General features: G+C 31.7%; 2 protein-coding genes and 1 long non-coding RNA gene across 14 annotated transcripts in view; 2 read left to right on the forward strand and 1 right to left on the reverse strand.

The window, feature by feature from the left end:
* Positions 1–305: 305 nt before the first annotated feature.
* Positions 306–20423, reverse strand: LOC121122226 (uncharacterized). Of its 12 annotated transcripts, none has more exons than XM_071889961.1 (4): positions 7317–7493; positions 6614–6897; positions 3475–3595; positions 671–3404 (listed from the first exon to the last, which is right to left on the reverse strand). In XM_071889961.1, the coding sequence occupies exon 4, from the start codon at positions 2234–2236 to the stop codon at positions 866–868; it is 1371 nt and encodes a 456-aa protein (XP_071746062.1). In that variant the 5' UTR covers positions 2237–3404; positions 3475–3595; positions 6614–6897; positions 7317–7493; the 3' UTR covers positions 671–865. The 12 variants fall into 12 exon arrangements, with proteins under 12 accessions (XP_071746061.1, XP_071746063.1, XP_071746060.1 ...); XM_071889965.1 differs by having other exon boundaries at positions 6663–6897; positions 7317–7437; XM_071889960.1 differs by having other exon boundaries at positions 306–3595; positions 6663–6897; positions 7317–7437.
* LOC139905939 (uncharacterized) lies at positions 3882–4384 on the forward strand. The gene is made up of 2 exons (XR_011781098.1): positions 3882–3989; positions 4050–4384. It is a non-coding gene; the product is annotated as an uncharacterized lncRNA (long non-coding RNA).
* Positions 11590–21247, forward strand: part of LOC121122241 (uncharacterized) — a 74868-nt gene continuing 65210 nt past the window's right edge. The window contains exons 1-2 of the mRNA XM_040717229.2: positions 11590–13574; positions 15321–15999. Of these exons, the coding sequence (XP_040573163.2) occupies positions 15867–15999 (133 nt within the window). The 5' untranslated portion in view covers positions 11590–13574; positions 15321–15866. The remainder of the gene's footprint in view (positions 13575–15320; positions 16000–21247) is intronic.

Below are 21247 nucleotides of genomic sequence, written 5' to 3' on the forward strand. Positions count from 1 at the left end.
AAAAACAGCATATTCTTTGTAAACAGCTATAGATGTTTAAAAAAATTTCCAAGAAATATAATTTTTTGAGAATGTCCGGATATTTGAATTTTTGGTTTTGAAATCATCCTAAAACCAAGATAAAAAAATTATCCTGCGGATGCCCCTGGTATTGCCTATCACTAAAATTAAATAAAGTATATTGGGAAAGCAAAAAGGTTTTTTACAATTACGAGTCCAAATATGCGCATAATACGACTCATTATCTAGTTCCGATTCCATGTCAAGCCATAGTAAATAAAAATGAGAAACACGCCTATAACAAGTTATCATTAAGAATATATATTTATTATATATAAATATTAAATTAATAAAAAAATGAGATTGGATGGATAATACAATTAATAGATTGTAACACAGATACAGCTTAATAGAAACAGGGGCGTGCAAAGTATTATTTTTTTTAAAGGGGGAGGGTGGCTTGGTTTTTGGATTTTTTTTTGGAAAAAAAATCAAAAAATTACAAATTAAAAATTACATTTCTTTGAGAAAAAAAAAATTAAAGAATACACAGCTATTAACAATAAATTTCAAATATTAAATTTTTGGAGTTTTTTTTAAAAATCCACTGCTCTTCACAAAAAAATTTAATTTTTTTGGGAAAATAATTTCAAATATAGTTTTTTTGAAAAAAAAAAAAAGAATCAAATATTAAATTTCCAAAAATTTCCTAATTTGGGTAGGACTACATCTCCTCCAGCCCACCCCCTGTGGACGCTCCTCATAAAATAATAATCAATTCAGTAGAATAAAGAATGATTTGGTATGATAAAAAACTCTTACTTGCCTAACAACATTCGTATAATATATGGTACTACTTTGAATACTATGATTCCTCCTCTGCTCGATAGAGTGAAAATATTTGGGATTCGTCTTTCAAAATCAGTTTTTCATGGAGTTCTTTGCTCTCATAAATGTCGTCATCCTCGTATCCTTGTATGAGAAGTGCATAGATGTTGATTTTATAGACAACATTAATTTCAAAGTCATAATCAAATTCAAATTTAAGGGGACCTTCAACAGAGCTCTCAATGAGTCCTTCCATTGCAGCACCTTCTTCTCCTTTCCATTTGATTTTATATTTAGACACATTTTCTGTCAGGGATGGATCAAAGAATATGGTGAATTTTTCATTTGGGAAAATTCGAATGTTTGTAGGAGGGAGAGGTCTCGTGACGAAGGAAATTGTCGTCTTAAAACTTGTCACGTCTTGATTAGATCTACTTGAAGTAATTACAGATGCTATAACCGCAGTATACTGTCGACCGGTACCAGTAATTTCAGGTAACTTACTGGCGTTGTACTGTGTGCGATCTCCAGGCATATCCGTAACAAAATGATAATTTATGTCTTCACAATCAATCCAGAGTCGATATTTAATTGCATTTGAAGAAGGTTCCCATTTCAAAACAGCAGATGTTGTTCCTGGTAAAGAATCAGTATGAAAATCCTTTGGGGAATCCGGAAGAGTTGTTAGCCAAGCCTCATTTGATTCAGACTCTGTTTTTAAGTTTTCATGGGAACAAAGTACTTCTATTCGAAGTGTATAGTCCAAACTTGGGGTTAGCCCAATTATTTTAAATATTTTTTCGGTTCTTTTCACAACTAATACACGGATAACTTTAGAATCAGAGAATCTCTCCACTGTTATTTGATAACCCTTCAGATGTGAGTGGCCTTCCTCAGAATGAATCCAACTAAGTAAACAGGACTCCTCGTTAACGTTCGATACTAGCATCCCTTCAACCGAATTTGGCTTTGTAAGCAGCGTGTCTTGAATATATTGCCGCGTATGTACATTACCAGTTTTAGTTCCTAACTCAATTCGATACAATTCTCCTGGATCTAACCCAAGAATAGTATAAGACGTTAATTTAAAGCTAAGATTTTCAATTTTACGCGTAGGTCCCTGGAAACTTAACTGACTAGAAATCTTTTTGTCAAGTATTTGTCCTGGTAAGGTATGGATATTCGATTTTGACCACATAGCTCCAATTTCAACATCCTCGTGGTTTTCCTTGTCAATTCTTTCTAAAGCCAGTGTATACTTGGTAAATTCCCCTTTGGGTGGATCCCAAAATATTTCTGCTTGATGAGTTGATACACTTTTTACCATACCTGAGCGTGGCATTTCCGGTCCATATGGAGACAAATTAGTAACAACTTTTTCCCCCTTCATTCTGGACTTTCCGACCATGCATGCTATTGTGACAACATACTCGGTACGTCCTCCAGAAAGATCATAAAACCAAATGGAGTAGATACCATCATCATTCGTTTCACAATCATATTTGTTTGCCGGAATAGTGCATGTATTCTTTACGGTCTCTGCTGGATAAATCGTAACTTCATAACTTTCTATGTTGATTACTGAATTTCTTTTAAACAGCTTTTCTATGTCTGCTGGTCGCCAAACGATTTTAAGTTTATCCTCTTCTAAAGTTAAATCTGTGAGTGTATCGATTTTAGGACGACAAGTTTCATAAAAGTTATCATCAGAATGAGTAAGAACACGCAGAGTGGATTCAATCCCGCAAGTATGTGCTAGGAGGTCGAATAAAAACAAAAAATCATTTCCATTCCGATAGGCGTAAATCTCATTACTTGCGTGTCGATGATGTTTCTTTTTTTTTTAACGTTAAAATCATCTTCACTCATCTTCCTTAATAAGTTCGATATACTTCTAAATCCGAGACACCAGATTATTGCTCCTAATGAACATATTCCATGAAGAGCCAGAAGAACTATTTGAACATACATTCCTAAGATGAAAAACTTCATTTTTTTCCCTCGGCATTGAAAAATATTATGATCCGTTTCAACTGGACCATTTTTACCATCAGCACCTTTCACTAAGACGGAGCAAGTTCTTGGAAGATCATCATACGTAGATAATAAGTATACAATATTGATAGATAAAAAGGCTATATCTAAAAGGATTTCAACAAGATTTTTTCCTAAGTACACACGTCCAATGATTTTGCTTCTTTTTAAGGAGACACAAATTTCATTTCTTTGTCGTCTTCGAGAAATAACTTCTGTTGATGTTTTTGGGTCCGTCAAATCCTCGGATACGTCAGGATCCTTACCAAAAAGAGATTCTTCAACTATATTTTTATAGAAGCGCTCCACTTTTTGAGCAATCCTCGGTATTTTAAAAGAAAATTTATCAACAACCACTAATATTAATGTTTGAATTAGTAGTATATATGGCATATACTCCATGAACTTAGAATATACGGCTCGAATACAACTTTCATCATTGGAAGCATATGTCAAGAGTCCAAAGGTACCACCAGATGGATAAGGATCTATTTGCCCTATTGTACCATTTTGAACACCGAGTATAACACAATTTAATTCGCCTGTTCCGAGAGTAGATAATAATCTCACAGATAAAAATATGGTACCCACAGTTATGAGAATATAGCTTACGTAGTCTTCAAGTACATCAAATGTATGCTTAAACACTTTTTGCCATGGAGGATCCGTAAGCCATGTTTTGGCAACATCTTCAATGGATGACATCTTTTATACAAATTCCGCTCACCTCTATCTTAAATAAGAATTACAAAAAAATTAGATAAATGTATATTAATCACTTTATTCACTATTATGAATCATACCAACTTATTTGTTTTAATAAAGTTTAGTTAGAGTGCAAATTTACTGTTTGTCTATAACATTTGAGCGCGTAAGGAACTTATCACAAAGGAAGACATGGTGGTAATAAAAATATATTTTGTTTTAAAGTAGTTCTACACGCCTTAAGCGAAAATAATAATAAAAAAAAGCGTTTTCTTAAAATATGTTATTTCATTTTTTTCTAATGCTGTACAAAATATCTGAGGAATTACTTAGATACATGATTAAATTTCTATCGTCCGATTTAGTTACCTATAGCAAATAGCTTCAGAAGATAAGCATAAATTATGAGCTCCGTAATAAAAGTATTATTTTATTTTATCATTCTTAACATATTAGAGTTATACATGTTTTTACCAAAATAGATTCATGAATATCAAAGCGTCTGAGACTAGGGAGGATCACCAGGGTCAGTTTTAGGGGGGGCATAGATTTTGGTAATCTGAAGAATTAATTTTCTTTTTCTCGGTTGTTGACATTATTATTTAACTATTTTATTTAATTATTTTTAAAAAAGAAAAAATTCTATACATTCTTAAGGATCACTACGACCAAGGGTGAAAAGGCAGATCAGGCGGCCAAAAAAAAAATTGTGTTGTTTATGGACCCAATACAGTATTGAATGCAACAGTTAAGCGGTGGCTCCAACGATTCCGTTCTGGTAATATGGACCGTCAAAGATGAAGCACGCTCTGGTAGGTCAATCATCAAAAATTTGGATAAAATAATAGAAATTGTCGAGTTGGACCGGCATGTGAGCAATTGAATTCATTGTTCAGGAACTGAAAATTAGCCAAAAAACAATTTTGTACCATTTGTATAAGGATGGCCTTAAGAAGAATCTCGATGTATGGGTGCCAGACGAATAGACGCAAACGAACCTTTTGCATCGAATTGATATTTGTAACTCTTTGATGAAACGTAACGAAATTCCATGGTTGAAGCGTATGGTCACTGGCGATGAAAAATGGGTCACATACAAGAACAACAATCAAAAAAGATCGTAGTCAAAGCAAGGTGAAGCGGTCATAACGATCGCCAATCCCAGATTAACGGCCAAGAAGGTTATGCTTTGTGTTTCGTGGGATCAGAAATGAACTATTCCCTATGAGATACTCTCATGAGGCACACTCAATTCATAATTATATTAAGAACAACTGACCAGATTGAAGTAGGAGATCGATCAGAAGCAGCAGGAATTGGCCAATAAAAAGGTTGTTGTATTTATCAAGACAATGCCACACCACACATCTTTAACAACGCCCCAGAAACTCCGAGTGTTTGAATGGGAGGTTCTATCGCACCTCCGGTATAGGCTAGACCTTGCAACAATCGATCATTACATTTTAAAGCATTTACAAAACTGGCCTCAAGAGGGGTTTATGAAAATGAGCTGGTCCAATTTTTATGGCAGAATTATGAAATTGCCTTCAAAATGGAAAATAAATATTCAAGGGAACATTGGATTTTTTTATCTCAATCGGATAATCCTAACTATGTTTTATTTGTTTTTGTTTTTTGTCAAAATAAAGAGAAAAAAAGCTTAGAACTTTTTACGTCACCTACTAATATCTATCACCATTATAATACAGTGTCAGGAGAAATGGCAGAGGAAAAATTGGCAAGGGAAAAAATATGAAGGAAAAAATTGCAGAAGAAAAAATGGCTAGGGAGAAAAAAGGAAAAGTGAGTGAGTGGAAAAAGGGCAAGATTCTTTATAACTGATGTAATACCTTTCACCAATATACTATGAATTAAGATAAAATAAAAATAACCAATGACGACAGCGGTTAGAATGGAAAAAGTGTTAATCACTGAATTCTCCATTATAAATTATAATATCATTAAACATTAGTGATTATTCAAATTGGACAATTATCATGGATTGACGAAAAAGCATTAGCATAATAACAGGGAAGGCCCACTTCGTTATGACACAAGATGAGTCAGAAAAAGTGGCGGTTGTCTGTGGTGAGTCAAACCAGAGAAGATTCGGGGAGGCAGTCAAAGGTCAGGTCGTTGGAGAATTCGAAGAAAACTGTAGAGCTCAGTACAGTTGTAGAAATCTAAAATTGCAATTGAAGAATGGTTTTCGTCTCTTGATAAACCTTTTTGTCTGTCCAAAGAGAATGAAACAGGCTGCATTACGTAATTACTCAAAGGACTCAGAGTTGTATATTCATACTTCCATTGAATATCAAGGGAAACTAAGGAACCATTCTAAATGACCTATAGACTCTTTGAACGCATTTTATGCGTATTTTCCTTGTATGATACAAAGTCATTTGAAAATGTAACTACATTTTTAATAATGATCGTCAGTGATGTTTATCAAAGGATAAGAATATGACAATTCTATATATTCATTCAATCCAATTTAAAATGAATATCCATCTCCAACTTCATTAATTTGTAAAAACAAATATAAATCTAAATTACTTAGTCAATATTTATTGCTTCATTCTATCAATATATTTATTTATTGAATGTATGTAAATACACATATAATGACGACAGAATTTGCTCTTAAAATATGTATTCGACAATTATGTAATTATCAATTTGATTCATTGCGGTACGACTCCATGGGCAGTTTTCCGGGTTTTGAAGATTTCAAGTTCTTTATATTTATCAATATATTATGATAATGATTTTTCGACAATCCAATATGAATAAATATCAATCAAGTCTAATGATATTAATGACGGATAATTACGGGATTAACACTTCTTATATACCAATCACTGTCGAGTTTGTTTGTATAAAATTGTTGATAGATATTATATCAGCTTAAAATATATTTTTCATTTTTTACACTTTGTCGCTTTCCCGGGGTTTTTTTTCAATGCCAATTTTCCTGACACCTTTGTGTATACTCTTATAAGACGGAGGATTGAGGATTTTGTTGTAGAGATATAATTGTAAATACCTGTTGGACTCAAAGTAGAATTGAGGATCGACAACGGAGTAATTCTTACCAACGTCTTTGTTTATTTCCTTCACCTCTCGTCACAGCTGGCTATAGCTGATCTACTGAAACGGCATGACCTCTAAGTTGCTCTCTTCCATAACATTTTTCAAATTGTCAGGGTTGCCATGTTGATTTTTGGTTCCTTTTTTTTTACATGCCCAAAATACACTCAACTTTTATCACTGCCTATGGACACTCCTGACTAGGAACCCCTCCTTGGATAGATCTTTTTTTAATTTAAACTGAAAAGACAAAAAGTAGATTTAAATTGTTTGCTAAAAAAACCTGTGTCCAATGAAAAAAAAGGTACTGTATTTTATTTTCTCAAGGAATTAAACTATTTATTTTAAAGAAAAAGAAAAAGTGAGAAAAAATTACCTCTGCCATAGGCCCAGTTCTCCATTTGAGGGCCAGCGCAGGGTTTAAAAAATTTAACAATACGTACAAAGAAGAAATGGCTTTAGTTTCGTTTCTAAAAAGACAAAAAATAGGAACAAATAATTTAACTTCTCTAAAAAATAAAAATATATATGCATAACAGTAATTAAAAAGAACATTTGAGGAAAAAATATTAATATTTGAAAAAATAAAAAGAGCCCATATTTTATTTTCTTGAAAAAATTGTGAAATTATTCATAAAAAAGATTTTAAATTTCTTAACGCATTTAAGGAGGACGAGTCTCTCTAAGTTCGGATACAGCCCACCGACTGACCAGGGAATTCTCCAGTTCAGAGAGATTCGAGACGAGCCGTCTCTATGTTACTAATTAATAACTTGTTATTGACTAAATAGATGAGAAGAATTCCCAAGTTGTGACGTGAGCAAAGAGTTGATACTACGTCACTCATACTATTTATTATATAATATGTGGGAAGGAAAAGTAGCAAAGCGCAAGGAATACTTGAGTCTAATGGTAGGGAAATAAAAAAAAACAGGCCTTCACAAAAGAGGTTTACCTGTAATATATATTATAGGGTAGTGTATTATATAATATTTTTGAAATACTTATAGGATAAATTATATGAAAAAAAAATCCTTCTTGATCACAAGAGACATGGAGACTAGGTTCGGGATGATAGCAATTTTATTGAATACAAATAAAAATGTGATGATGTATTTGTGTATATGCAGATTATTATTATAATTTTTTTTTTTTCAGGTAGGCAATTTTTTGAAAAAAGGAAATTAAAGATAAAAATTTTTTACGAAAAAATTTCGAAAATAGCAGTTCACATAAAAAATTAACTTTGTAAAAAAAATTAAATATGAAACTTTTTCGAAAAAATTTCAAATATTACATTTTTTGGTGAACATTTTGAAAAATCTACGGTTATTCCTATGAAAATTTAATTTTTGTAAAAAAATTTCACAAAAAATTTCAAATATGAAATTTTTTATTGGCTGCATAATTTGGCAAAGTAACGATAAGAATTTCTAGTAAAAAGCAAAACTTTAATATGATACTGCACCTTCCGCCCACCCACTGCAGAAGCCCCTGATATGTATGTATAATTTGTGCCATAGATATATATAATTGTATTTAAAGCAATAAAGAACCTTCGTGGTATCATAGAAAAAAGCACAATAGAATCGGAGGATTGCGTCATCCTTCTAGAATCGCCATCGGGAAAAAAATAATTTATAATTTCCGATTTTGATTCTTGTGTATTATTATTTATAATTGATATTTGACTATTTATTACTTTTATAAGTTATGAACAAAAATAATTGTATATAACCGTCAAGAGGCAAAAAAACGGCCATTTGAGAATATCACTGAAGTCTTTTAAGTTGATACAATATCATAATGAAATAATGTATGATAAAAATGCAAGAAACCTGAGAAGAAAGAAATGGAACGCAAACTGAGCGTGAACATGCGGTCTATGCAGCAATTGTTACTTTATAGGAATATGTTTTGCAAATGTAATGCCTGTTGTTTCATGGGGTTTAGAAATGCTCGCCCAAGGAAAACTAAAATAATATTTGTCATCATCCATACAACATAAGGAACATTGCCAAAATTCATTTGACCTGACAGATGATTATACTTCCCTTCTATATTTTTATCAGTACAAACGAAATACAAACTATCTTTGAATGTAATGTAAAAAATATTTACTTTTATGAACATCGAAATACAATACAAAAAATATTGTATGTTGCCAGAGCGTAAAATGAAATTAAGGTATAAATATAATATTGGAAATGTGTTAAGAAATGAATTAATTTAAGATCGTGACACATTTTGACAAGTCGGATAATTTTTCAGTCAATTTGCATACTAGTCATTTCTCAGTTTTGTTGTTACAGGAAAAGAAAGAGCTGGCCTAAGTGAGTGAGTACAATATTTTATTTCCTTTCCAGTAAAGCTTCAAATAAAGTAGTGAAACGAAGATCCACGTGATCAATAGCTGAAAAATGTATTGCTGCACAGAATGTTTTTTTTTCTTCTGCAAGGGGTACTGTTTAGTTACTATTTGGCGATATAATTAGGAGTTATTAGGATATTTCCTAATATTTTTACTTTTTAGAATAAGCTCATTCGAGGACCAGAAGAAGGCCTTAGCTATGGATTCCAAGTTAGGGTTACCAATTGATACAACGCTGACATACATTGCACTTTACCATATATAAAAAATAATCGTACTTTACATACCATATTTGCCACTGGTGTTGTTTGGTGGACAACAAATTGGTCTAGGATTCAACTAGTTTTGATGTCCCTTATGCTTCGCTTGTACCCATCACTGGAAGCATTTTGCTTGAGTGTCGTCCACCCACCATAGCAAACTACAGAATAAGTTTCACGACACACCCTGCAGTGCACTTGCTAAATGTTTACACGCACATTTTCTACCCAGGTGTTAGCTTTCTCCCATTTCTCCCAGGTATTTTAGCATCCTTTTCATTTTTTTTTTTTTTCGGAAAAGTACAATTTGAATGCTTGTTTGAAGCTGGACCCCTGGGTAGAGCAATGTCGTCGTCTGAGTTACTGTTAGACATGCTGCTTTGTCTTTTCACACTATCTTCTGTGTCCACAACAATACCTCCTCTACCAATGAGATGAGCGTATTCTGTGTCATCGTACACGTGTGTGAATATGATGTTTGCTCATTGGTCCGAGAGCAGAACACGGTCTGGGAACATGTTTAACGAAACGTTTTACATAAAGCGCAATGATAAACATTTTCCAAAGACTTTTTACTTATCATTTGTAAAACTCACAGTTTCACGGGACAAAGTGTGTCTCATTTCAACTCTATATTCCGTTTTTCAAAGGACGGTTGACAACCCTTGTACAAGTTTACACCTCTGACAATAATTGACCATCTTATCTTAAATTATACCCTTATTATTAATTATTGTCATAGCAATTCAAAAATCCTAAATGTATAATTGAAAACTCCTCTCTTCTTTGATGGGGTATATTCAAAAAAGGAAAAATCAAAGAATAAAATAATTTCTTTGTTCCCGACATCAATTTTAGAGTGTGAGGCGTGATTCATCCCTCTTCATTTATATTGCAGTCCACGTCAGTAAAAAAATAACAAAAAGAGTTACGTAATATGAAATGCGACATCTTGCGAAAAAATGTTAAAACGCTGTACCATTGTATCTCCTAAAACTAACGGTTGCGCTTCGTTCCTCTGTTTTAATGTTTTACTTTCCAGTAGTTTTACCCTTTGGAAAATAAGCCTGGGATTGCATGGTGTGGGATTACTCGCATAGGGAAAATTCGCCTTGGAAAAAGCTCGCCGGCAGAGGAATCGCCTTCTTTTATTTAATGTCAATTTTTTTTACATTAAATAAAGAAAGGCGACTAACTTTATCAATTGTAATTCTTAGAAATTCACGGCAAAATGGTACTTTCTAACTATTATTTAAAATATTAAAGAATCGACATCGTGAATTTTTACTAAAATTGCATTGGAATCGGCAACGATTTTATTTTTTAAATCTTCCTATCACTAATTTTGATATTCACAATATAAGGGATAAAATATGAATAGTTTTGGATATTTTTATGAAGCTTTTTGGTAGTATGAATGGAAATTTTTAATGTAAAAACATTTTGTGTAAAAAATTGCGGATAGTTCATTCCTTCCTTATCATAAAAATTCCAATTTTCCCCCATTATTCATTCAAATATCAGCTTGTGAACATACATATATTTATTTTTTCTTTGTATAAGGCTATTTATGTTTTATTTTGACTCAAAGCACTATCTGTTTAAATATTAATGAGGCTTCATACGTCGTTGTCTTTATTGTATCAGGCAAACTTTCTTTAAGGAAATCAACAGAAGAAAAGACTTAAAATCAGTTGACAGTTAGCCAAATCATCTCAAATATGAAATTAATATTAGAAATGATTAACAGCTTAACAAGAGATCCTTTGAATTCACCAATCGACGTTCAGAGCACTGATATTTGGGGGGAGGTGGATAGAAGAAGAAAAAAATAAACAGTCCATGTAGATTATTATGTTAGTAAACTAACACCCTGCTCAGTCATGGAACACGTCGTTACCATTATTTTATCACGTAACCTTTACTGCAAAAAAAAAAAAAAAAAAAACCCAGAAAAATCCCCGAAAAAATATCGTAGTTAGGCAAATTAGTCAATCATACCAACTGCTATATATCTATTAAGTACTCCCAGACTATTATTGTGATTTATTTATCCACAATTTTTAAAATGAATTACATTTTATATATTTCATAATATTAAAATCCTAAATAATATTTTATTCGATACTATATTGTAATATTACTTAGTAATATTATAAGAAAAGCGTATCTATACATTAGTAGATGATAGCCAAAATTTCTTCATAGGAATAATAAGATGGCTAATATTTATATACATACTAGGAAAGGGTTACCTGGCCCTGTTCAGGCCAAGGAGGGAGCGGGAAATCATATTGATAGTTGTCAAGGTTACTTTTCTTGGTATAAATAAGAGAAAGTAAAAAATTTAAACTATTTTTTATTTGTTATTAATTAAAAAATTTTCGACTGACGTCACTAGAATTGAGGAATTATATAAACAATTAAAAGAAAATACCATTAATTATCTATAGACTCAACCTCAGCTTTCATCCAAGGTATCACTTGGTCGGACAGGAGTTCCCAATAGCTCTCTGCACCCACCATCTCCTTTGGCTCAGTATTGTCTATAGTTTAATCTTTTTTGATGAGTACTCAGAAAAGAAATACCTTGCTGTGGCAATTTTCTCTTCAAAATGAACGCCACCCGGGCTGCTCAGTGCCACTGAAGAGAATTGCTGAAGAATTTAAAGTCCTATGTTAACCGAATCATATTTTATTGTTCAGATGAGAAAAAATGGACTGTCGATAGATCCCACAACCTCCCGAACGACAGATGGCTGGCCAAAGTGAGAGCTACTGTTCATACGTCTTCAACCCCAAGTTTTCGGGTAGCATCATGATCCTTGGATTCATTTGGAGCAACGGCAGTGTCATGCACCCATCTTCTATGAGCCAAAGGAGATTGTGGGGTCTGACAGCTACTGTAAACTCTTGTCCGACCAAGGGATACCTTGGATGAAAGCTGAGGCCTGTGTCGAGGTCTTGTTTGAACAAGACTCAGCCCTTTCTTATAAGCCCAGCAAATCCTATAGGCCTCATATCTAGCGAATGATTGGCAAAAATGGCAGAGAAAATGAATGAATTTTTTATTTTGTATAATTAGAAATTGAAAATAAATTTTCAAACCTCTGCTTGCTTCCCTTATTGATCAGGATGCAGTTAAAGGTGGTACAGATTTACCTGAACGACCCTGTATTTACAAGTCTTTTTTAGTTTTTTTTTAAGTAAAACTCTGATTCATGTACATAGAATGAAATCAAATTTCAGGTCGTTTAAGAAAATAATTATAATTTGTTGATAGAAATTGACGACAATATGTCTAGAAATACTCCATTTTGAGAAAAATCAATTTAACTTATTTTGTCTTGACGGGCCACATATATACTTTCTTTACTTTAACACAGTTCAATATATACTTATTACAATCAATCTACCCTTATTTTCTACCATCATACTTTTTAAATATACATATATACCTATTTAATCGATTATCAGGAAATAAATTGATCAGTAATTATGATAAATATGACAGAGGAGTAAATACAAGTACAAAAACTTTCTTTATCGATGCCAATCATCTATCTATTCTACTAATTACTCTCGTTCCCACATCTTTGTTATGTTTTTACCCTCCTAGTGTGACAGAGGAGAGAATACATTTATAACGGGATGTAACTCACTGATTCCATCTCTTTGAGGGCCTGAATCCTGCGAAGACACAACCATCTCTGTCGACTCCATCTTTCCCTTTTCCCTAAACAGTAGTGATCTCAGATATTTTGATTATGAAATTGAGTGCGTCACAATTTATTAGAGCCATTAGTCTCGTAATTCTACTCCAGTTCGGAGTTGAGTCAATCTATGGATCTCCCCTCGGAGGATCAGTTTTTGGAGATGAAAGTGGGTTCACGGATGATGTTGAAATGGCCAATGCTGTTCCTCGGTTAGGTCGACGCTCTCCACGCCCCTTTCGATTCATACCTGAAGGACAACTTTCTGGTTATCAAAATAATGGAGGGGGTCTTATGGGGAATGATCTCTATAGTGCAGGATTTCGATTCAGGAAAAATGATGGAGCCTTATCAGGGAATTATTTGAATAAAAGAGATGGTACAAATGAGATGAGTACAACGAAGAATTCAAATGGAAAGGGAGGAAAATCCGTGCAATCCTATTTAAGACGATTACCTGAGATACTTACGGGGAAATTTGACTCATCAAAGGCTACCTTGAATGTGGTACAAGACTACTATTGGACGAAACTCTTGGATGATGTTGCAAAGAATGCATTTAATGCCAAGCTTGTAAGTACATTTGAACTTTTTTGTGTGTGATACAGGCTGTTCCAAAAAATCATTTTATACTGTACGTAGCAGTGGGGTGGCTAACCTCATTTTTTTTTTTTTTGGGGGAACTCAAGCTAGTCTATGTATTTTTTTTTGTTGCCAACTGTTAAATATTATTTAGAGAATAGTTATTTATTATTATATACACTAAATAGATAATTTTATCAAAATAAGTAACAATGACAGATTATGAAATGACTCCAATCCTAAACGAAGCCCATTCTACGTAATACCTTTTTTGAGTTCATTTTACATAGAATCGGCTGCTTTTAATCGTACAAGATTTAACTTATGAGAATGAATTAAAACAGTTGAAAGAAAAATACACTTCATCTTTGTTTATTTCAAAAAACAAATGGTCAATGAAACTTTGCTCGATTTTCTACCTCTTTTGGCATGATACACTTTTTAGACTATATTCAAAAATTTAAAACTGATAGATTGAGTTGTAGTTTACTGCATTTTTAATTAAAGCTCTAAAATATAACCGGATGATAAAAAGACCTTCCACCATTAAAAGAATTTGATGATTATTTATTATGAAAGATCATAAATCATGAGTAAAGAACATATACTCAATTTTATTTCGGCAAATTTTGCCATTTTTGAGGTATGAGCACTTAATCAAAATTATCACGTACATTTTTTTGTATTTTTGAATCTTTTTTGCAAAAAGAAACAGTAAAAAGCTACAAAATGAATGTTTAATTAGCCAATTTCCCCAAATAAGAATTTATTAATTGTTGAGAATTAACCACTGCCAGCTAAAGTTAATGGCGTAAATAATGAAAACTTAATATTAGCCCAATTAACATAAAGAACTGACTCTGAAGAAAATGAATTAACTAATTTAATTTTAAAACTTATTTTAGTGAAAATATATTTAGTATGTGCATGAAAAAGTATTAGAATAAGCAGAATAAAATCCTTCCCATGATCAAAAAGTTACATAAATGAAGATGATCTTTAAACTGACTCTTTATATTAACAGTAAAACCTCAATCTAAAAGTACTAATAGGGGGAGAGGGTGTCCGTTAGAGCCAATAGTCCGTTAGAACGAGGTATGTATTCAGATTCACACACTTTGTGTCATTGTAAGTAATAATGTAGCAAACAGGGTAGCAAAAAAATTATGCCACACTACAAAAATATGATAAAAATCAACTAGATATAATTGAACACAACTAGTTAAAACCATTCTTTAAACAAAACAAACTTCTGCGCCGCCAAGCGGACAAAATTTGGTGTAACGGATTCTCTCCGTTACTGAACCGAATAAATAAAAACTGACACAAAACTAGGTTTAGCTGGTAGAAAGCTATGTTAACAACATAAAGGGATCTTCAAATATTACTAAAAACCTACTAAAATATTTCATCTATCATTTGAAAAAATTTCATGAATCTGACATTCACAGTCTATGTGATATTGTATTTCGAAAAATCATACTTATATTAATAAAAGAAGTGTATAAAAGAAAATCAGTGTTTATGCCGAAAAATTAAAAGTACTTCGTCGTTGTCCAATAAATTGAGAAAATATTGGCATTACTGAAATTAGGAGACAAATCACCATAAAATAACGTTAATTATTGCCTTCAAGTCTATTTTTTTATAATCGTAAATGCGAATTTTTTATTAATTTTATTTTATTGCCGTGTGAGGTTGAGTGATCTATTTACAAATGTACCGTTTATTTTACAGGCAAAATTGAAATCTATGGCTAAAGAAGTTGAGGAGGACTCCCCCGAAGACTCTGTTTTCTCTCAACCACAACCTCAAAGTGGCTCTAACAAATCCACCAAATTTTCTAAGCCCTGGTCCTCTTTAGAAAAATGAATTTAAAAAAATGGCATTTATCACTTCATCCATTCATTCCTACTTAGTCACAATACTTTGTGTCCTTTTAAACGTCATTTGGATATTCATTTATTTTTTCAAGCATGTATATAAATTCATTGTTGCATTACATACCCCGTCTCATACATGTCTCTGCATCATGTTCATGTTGTTGTTTTTTTTGTTTTGTCAACTTTTTGTTGGCAAATGAATGACTACATTATCTAAATAAAGCCTTACTTATGTATAAGTTAATGTGTAATCTAAATCATTTTGTCACATAACAACGATCCATTAATTTTTGTATTACAAAACATTGTTGCTTGGTTAATATTATAAAAAGGGAAACAATTGAGAATTGACTTAGGTATCTACGTTCATTACCTACCTATTATTCAATAGAAAAGCGTGATGAATAGAAGAATGATCAGCTGTGCTATGAGGATTTTGAAAGAGTTATCTCTTGCTTTATTACTATTAAATCTATGGATCGTATTAGGAACATGCCAAGAGGATCCGGATGGATCGTTCAATCCTAAATATGGTAAATATTTAGATTAACTCTTTTTTATATAATTTTTTTGTAGCTAAGCAATATTTACCTCCTTTTTTAACAAACTATTATTTCAATAAATTGATGAAAGTTTCATTATATAGTCAATATGAAAAATTTAACTTTTTTATATCTATGAATAATTATGCGGAAGTTTAAAATTAAGTATTTATTTAAATTTTAAAATTATTTTAAAGAAATATAAAAATATATTTAATGTAAAACTCTAAATAATTACTCAAAATTCAAACAAAAACATATTTTTGATTTGTTTTAATATGAAGCACTGAACGTCAAACACGCTCATTGCTACAATGTTATTTTTTAGATCAATTAGTCATACAGTTCTAAGATATTAATCCCACACTCGTAAATGAGTCCTCTACAGTCATACAAACTTTGTTTTATGAACATATATTAATTGAGATTTGAGAGTTCTCATAAAACCAATAAGAAATTAAGGTTAAGCATGGTTGGGTCCCTTCACACTTATTCCGTTCAGCTTTGTTTATTGAGGAAAAAAAAATCCCGTTTCATTTTTTCCGTTGTTTTTTTTGTTCATATTTTTAAACGAAACGACAACCACTTCATCAATTAGTCCAAATTTAGTTGGCTACGAAAATACTTTTATCATAGAGAGACGTCAATTTTCAGGTATTACAGATATACTTAATCATTTATCCACATTCAGTAATTACGTGTCATTCATGATACACTCAGAGTCCCTTAAAAGTATTATTGTAACCAATTAAATTTTTCTAAAAATTGATCATGTGACTCTATTTTCTGCACTTGGTTTTGGCCCTTAGGTAAAAGATGTCTTTGGAGAATAATAAAAAAAGTGCAAGGAAGTGAACGGTTAATGAATGCCGTTCCAATATTTTTTTAGTTAAGGTTATTTTTCGTTTATGCACTCAGGCGTTCCAAAATGAACATAAATAATGAATGGTGCTCATTTTCCAATCAATACCCAAGGTTAAGTTACAGATAAATTCAGTGAGTGATGCTTACATTCATCTATGTTAGGGTAAGATCCTGGTTTAAATTATATGATAGATATGTCAGATGGCATTTGGTAACCCTTTACTTTTGTAAAAATCAACAGAGTTGATGTTTTTTCCAAGGAAATTTTAGTTTCTTTTATGATATTTTTTCTAAGTTCTCAAGGTTAATAGAAATACAAGGTTAACCCATAATGTAATCGGCTTACTAGAATATTCAATTTAATGTATCGTACTAACTGGGACTATATAAATTATTTTCATAACATTCTGAACATTTATTTTAATTAAGAGAACATAATTTCATTACGTTAATATTACGTATATATTTTTAATAAATAAAGAAATGAATTTATATTAGAAACTTAAGAATACTAAATGAAAATCAAATAATAAGTATGAGCGTGAAAATAAAAACATCATATAATTTGTAAGTACTGATCCCCAATTGTTCCAAATACATATATTTATTATCACTTCTCTAATTCTAATTTTACTATAGAAGAATCTAAAGCCATATACTTTATGTACATCAATAACTCATATCATGAATTTTCTAGCCAAGATCGAGATCTCATCGAAACTTTTCAAGATAGTGTCAATAGGAGTGGTCTTAAAAGGGCTTCAGATTTATTATATTTAACTACTTTACATACTAGTCAGCTTTACAATATGATATTCTCAGCGACCAAAACTCGACCTATTTTATTGACGTCGACAAATCTAAGACGATGCTTTACAAAGCTATTTTTCAATTTATTAGAAACTTCCCATTGGGTTGAAATGTAAAAAAAAAACATCATTTAGATAATTATATTGCTCAAGTTGGATTTAAATATTTTAATATATATAGAACAAAAATATCATGATAAGTAGTAAACACTCGGGTAAAAAAAAGGCCGAATTCTCATGTTGCAAGTTCCAGAAAAATTACTAAATTATCTTCTAAATTTTGAATTCTTGTTTCGTTTAATTAAGGATTTACTCTAAAAAGTGTTTAATTCAGATCTTAAAATAACAATACATTTTCACAATGTATATGTATAAAATAAAGAAAAGTAGGACAAAATATGAATAGTTACCTTTTAATTTTGAACGTCTGTATCTATGTCATTAATACGTTTTTTAAAATAACTAACACTAAAGCATAGGAACTATGGGAAACATTTATTAATAATCCTTATTTGTGTGGAGATCCTAAATCTTCATGGGGTAATATTCAAATATGGTGATAAGCAATTAAGATATATAAGAGATGATTAAGACTAACTAAGTTTTGAAATTATAATTATATTAAGGTTTTCCAATATAAGTCTATAGAAGGTAAGAGGTCACTTATAATTTTTTATCACATAATCACTTAGCACTCAACAATTCACAAAATCTATTTATGCAGATAACAGAAAATATAATATGCATAGCAGACCAAAGTATCTAGACAAAAGGCTGCATATTCATTAAGAGTCAAAGATCTACTTGTACTTTTTTCCAAGGGATTTCTACCTTATATACATCAAGAGAACTGAAGGATTCTTAACAATGAAATATTTTTCTCAGAATAAGAGACGTAAAAAAGTCGACTTTGGAAGTAACAGGCTGAAGGAGTTTCAACGAAGGAGCTGTAGATGAGAAATAATAACTCTTCGTTCCTAACTGGGTAGTTCATTATGTAATTATTTATTTTTCTAGAACTCTCCATTTCCAAATAACTACTTATATGTAATAAGCATTCCAGACCAAAATATCGAAAAAAGAGAAGTACATTATCTTTATCTATAATCATCTTGCAATTGTTTTCCAATGACAAAAGAGACTCATTAGTAATAAAGAAATCAGGGATGAGATTGAAGTGTCCAGGTTATATAATATTCCGTCTAGACCGTATATGAACAAGTCCAACTTATAAATAGAATTGCTTTAAATCTGATTGCGATTAGTGATTTCTGCATTATATACAAAGAACTCTTATTAATGCAATAGTTTTTTTAGAGTAGGGGAGAGAGTTGACTTTCAAGAATTTCAAAAAAGTTTCCTGTGGATGGAGGATGAGAACTATCTCACTGGGTCTTTATATCGTTTTATGGAACCCCTTAGTTCTTACAAGTAGAAGTATACGATGATTCCGTAGAGGATCTGGAGAAATTTATGTATAGGGACAATGATTAACAAGACCAAAAGTCACTATCACATACCTTGACATGAAGAGGCACTTGCACAAGCAACGATCCTTCCATTAAAGGAGACAAGATCCACCGAGTGAAGCATTGTTCAAGGGATCTCGCCTCGAGAGTCAAAATCTCTTGAGAGTATCCAAAGGCATTTGAATTAGATATTTCTAAGAATGGGAAGGATAGATGAATGCGGACCCAGATTTTTGCGCAGGAGAGATCCATCCAAATTGTAGTGTAAGTACATCTTCTTTCCTTCCTTCTTACCTCTCTTATTCTTTCTCTTCCTTTTCTTATATCATCATTCATCATAAACATATAATCTGTGTATATATGTTAAGTACTATGTGTGATCTCTAGTATAAATAGTCCTTATAAATCCTTATAAATAGAGATCCTTATTGTCATCAGAGTAATATGTATTTAATATTTACTAATAATTATTATGTGTCCCTTATAAGTAGTCAATCGTATAACTCCTCCACGTCTCTTTATCTTCGGTCGTTCCTGGATCCCTGGTTATAAATCGTTTGTGTCTATCGACCTCGTCGAGACACAACCTAAATGACCGTGAATGAAATGTCTACCCATGCAGTTCCAACTCCTCACCTCCCTCCTTCTACTGACTCCTGTGTAATGGAATTCAAAGTCGTACCTACAAGGGTATATAGGTTTTGTGAGTCAAAAAGAAGTTGTAAGTCAACCTTTATTTTGTCCCAACGTAACGATAACTGGGCAAGAAAGAGCGTGATTTTGACCAAACACGCAACCAAACATAGTCTATGACGTCAATATTAAATAGCATGGTAAAAGTCTTGCACGTGTTTTGGTATTACCTTGTATTTCCATTAACCTTGCTAATTTTTATAATATTATGTGTATACTAGGATGTAACTGTATTATAAATTTTGTTATGCACATACTAAGAATTTGAAAATTGTTAATTCGCGGACAAACATATTAGCACCTACTATAATATTATATTATATTAGATAGTATGTACCCGTTTCATATATTTTATACTAAGATAAACTTGCCATACATAGATACAACTATAATATTATATTATTTTTAGATTTATATTTTCTAATTGTTTATCATAATTTAAACAATTACTTACGTAAACAGCAGATGATGTCCGCGTTGCAGGGGTGAATAGAAGGGAATATTAACAAACACGGAAGATAGAAGATAAGAGACAGAGAGATGTATGTAGAAAGAGACAAAGTGAGAAGAGAAGAGGGAAAAGACAGAGAGAATGAGATATTATGTATATGCAAAGCTATTGACTTGCTTGGTATAAATTATGAAAGAAAGAAGGTTTTGTTTTGGTCAACAACAGCATCTAAATGACCCCGGGGAGCCTAATCAGAGACAATTGCAGGATTATATTTTGGTGAGGGCTTGGGATTTGGATTTTTTTCAAAAAAGAATCCAAAAATTATAATTTTTTTTGAAAAATTTGATAAATTATTTTTTTTAGGAAAAAATTTCAAAAATCTATAGTTATTAGCCAAAAATTATTTTTTTTGGATTTTTTTTTCCAAAAATCATAAACTATTCACAAAAAAATGCTAAAATTAAATTTTTTGAAAAAAAAAAAATCAAACATTAAATTTTCTAGTAAAAAGCAAATATTCCTTAATTTGGGGAGGGCTACAGTCCCTCCAGCTCACCCCCTGCTGACGCTCCTGCCAATAAATATTATAGAAACAGGCTTGTTTAATTTTAGTATATATGTACATACATTTCAGACTGGTTTGTTAAACTGTTTTTGATTCGATGAGTGATAACACCAGAAACAGACTTATAAATATTTGTTACATAAGATATTACACCAACATATAAAAATATTATTTTTTGGGATTTAGTATTAGAAACATTTTTTTAAACACTTGTGACCTATTACCGAATGGTCCATTAAAATCTGAACACATTGAACTTTAAACATTTACAAAATATAATCAGGAATATAAATTCAACAAAATTAATACTACAAATAGATGTGTGCCTGAATTTTTCTTAATCATTAATGTAGTCATTCTTAGTGGTAAGAATGGCTTCCAGGTG

Source organism: Lepeophtheirus salmonis, chromosome 7 (genome assembly GCF_016086655.4).
Source record: "Lepeophtheirus salmonis chromosome 7, UVic_Lsal_1.4, whole genome shotgun sequence".
NCBI classification, from domain to species: Eukaryota; Metazoa; Arthropoda; class Copepoda; order Siphonostomatoida; family Caligidae; genus Lepeophtheirus; species Lepeophtheirus salmonis.

Coding starts and splice junctions, on each gene's coding strand:
- LOC121122226 (XM_071889960.1), bottom strand. CDS start 2,236: ATGGTCGGAAAGTCCAGAATGAAGGGGGAAAAAGTTGTTACTAATTTG.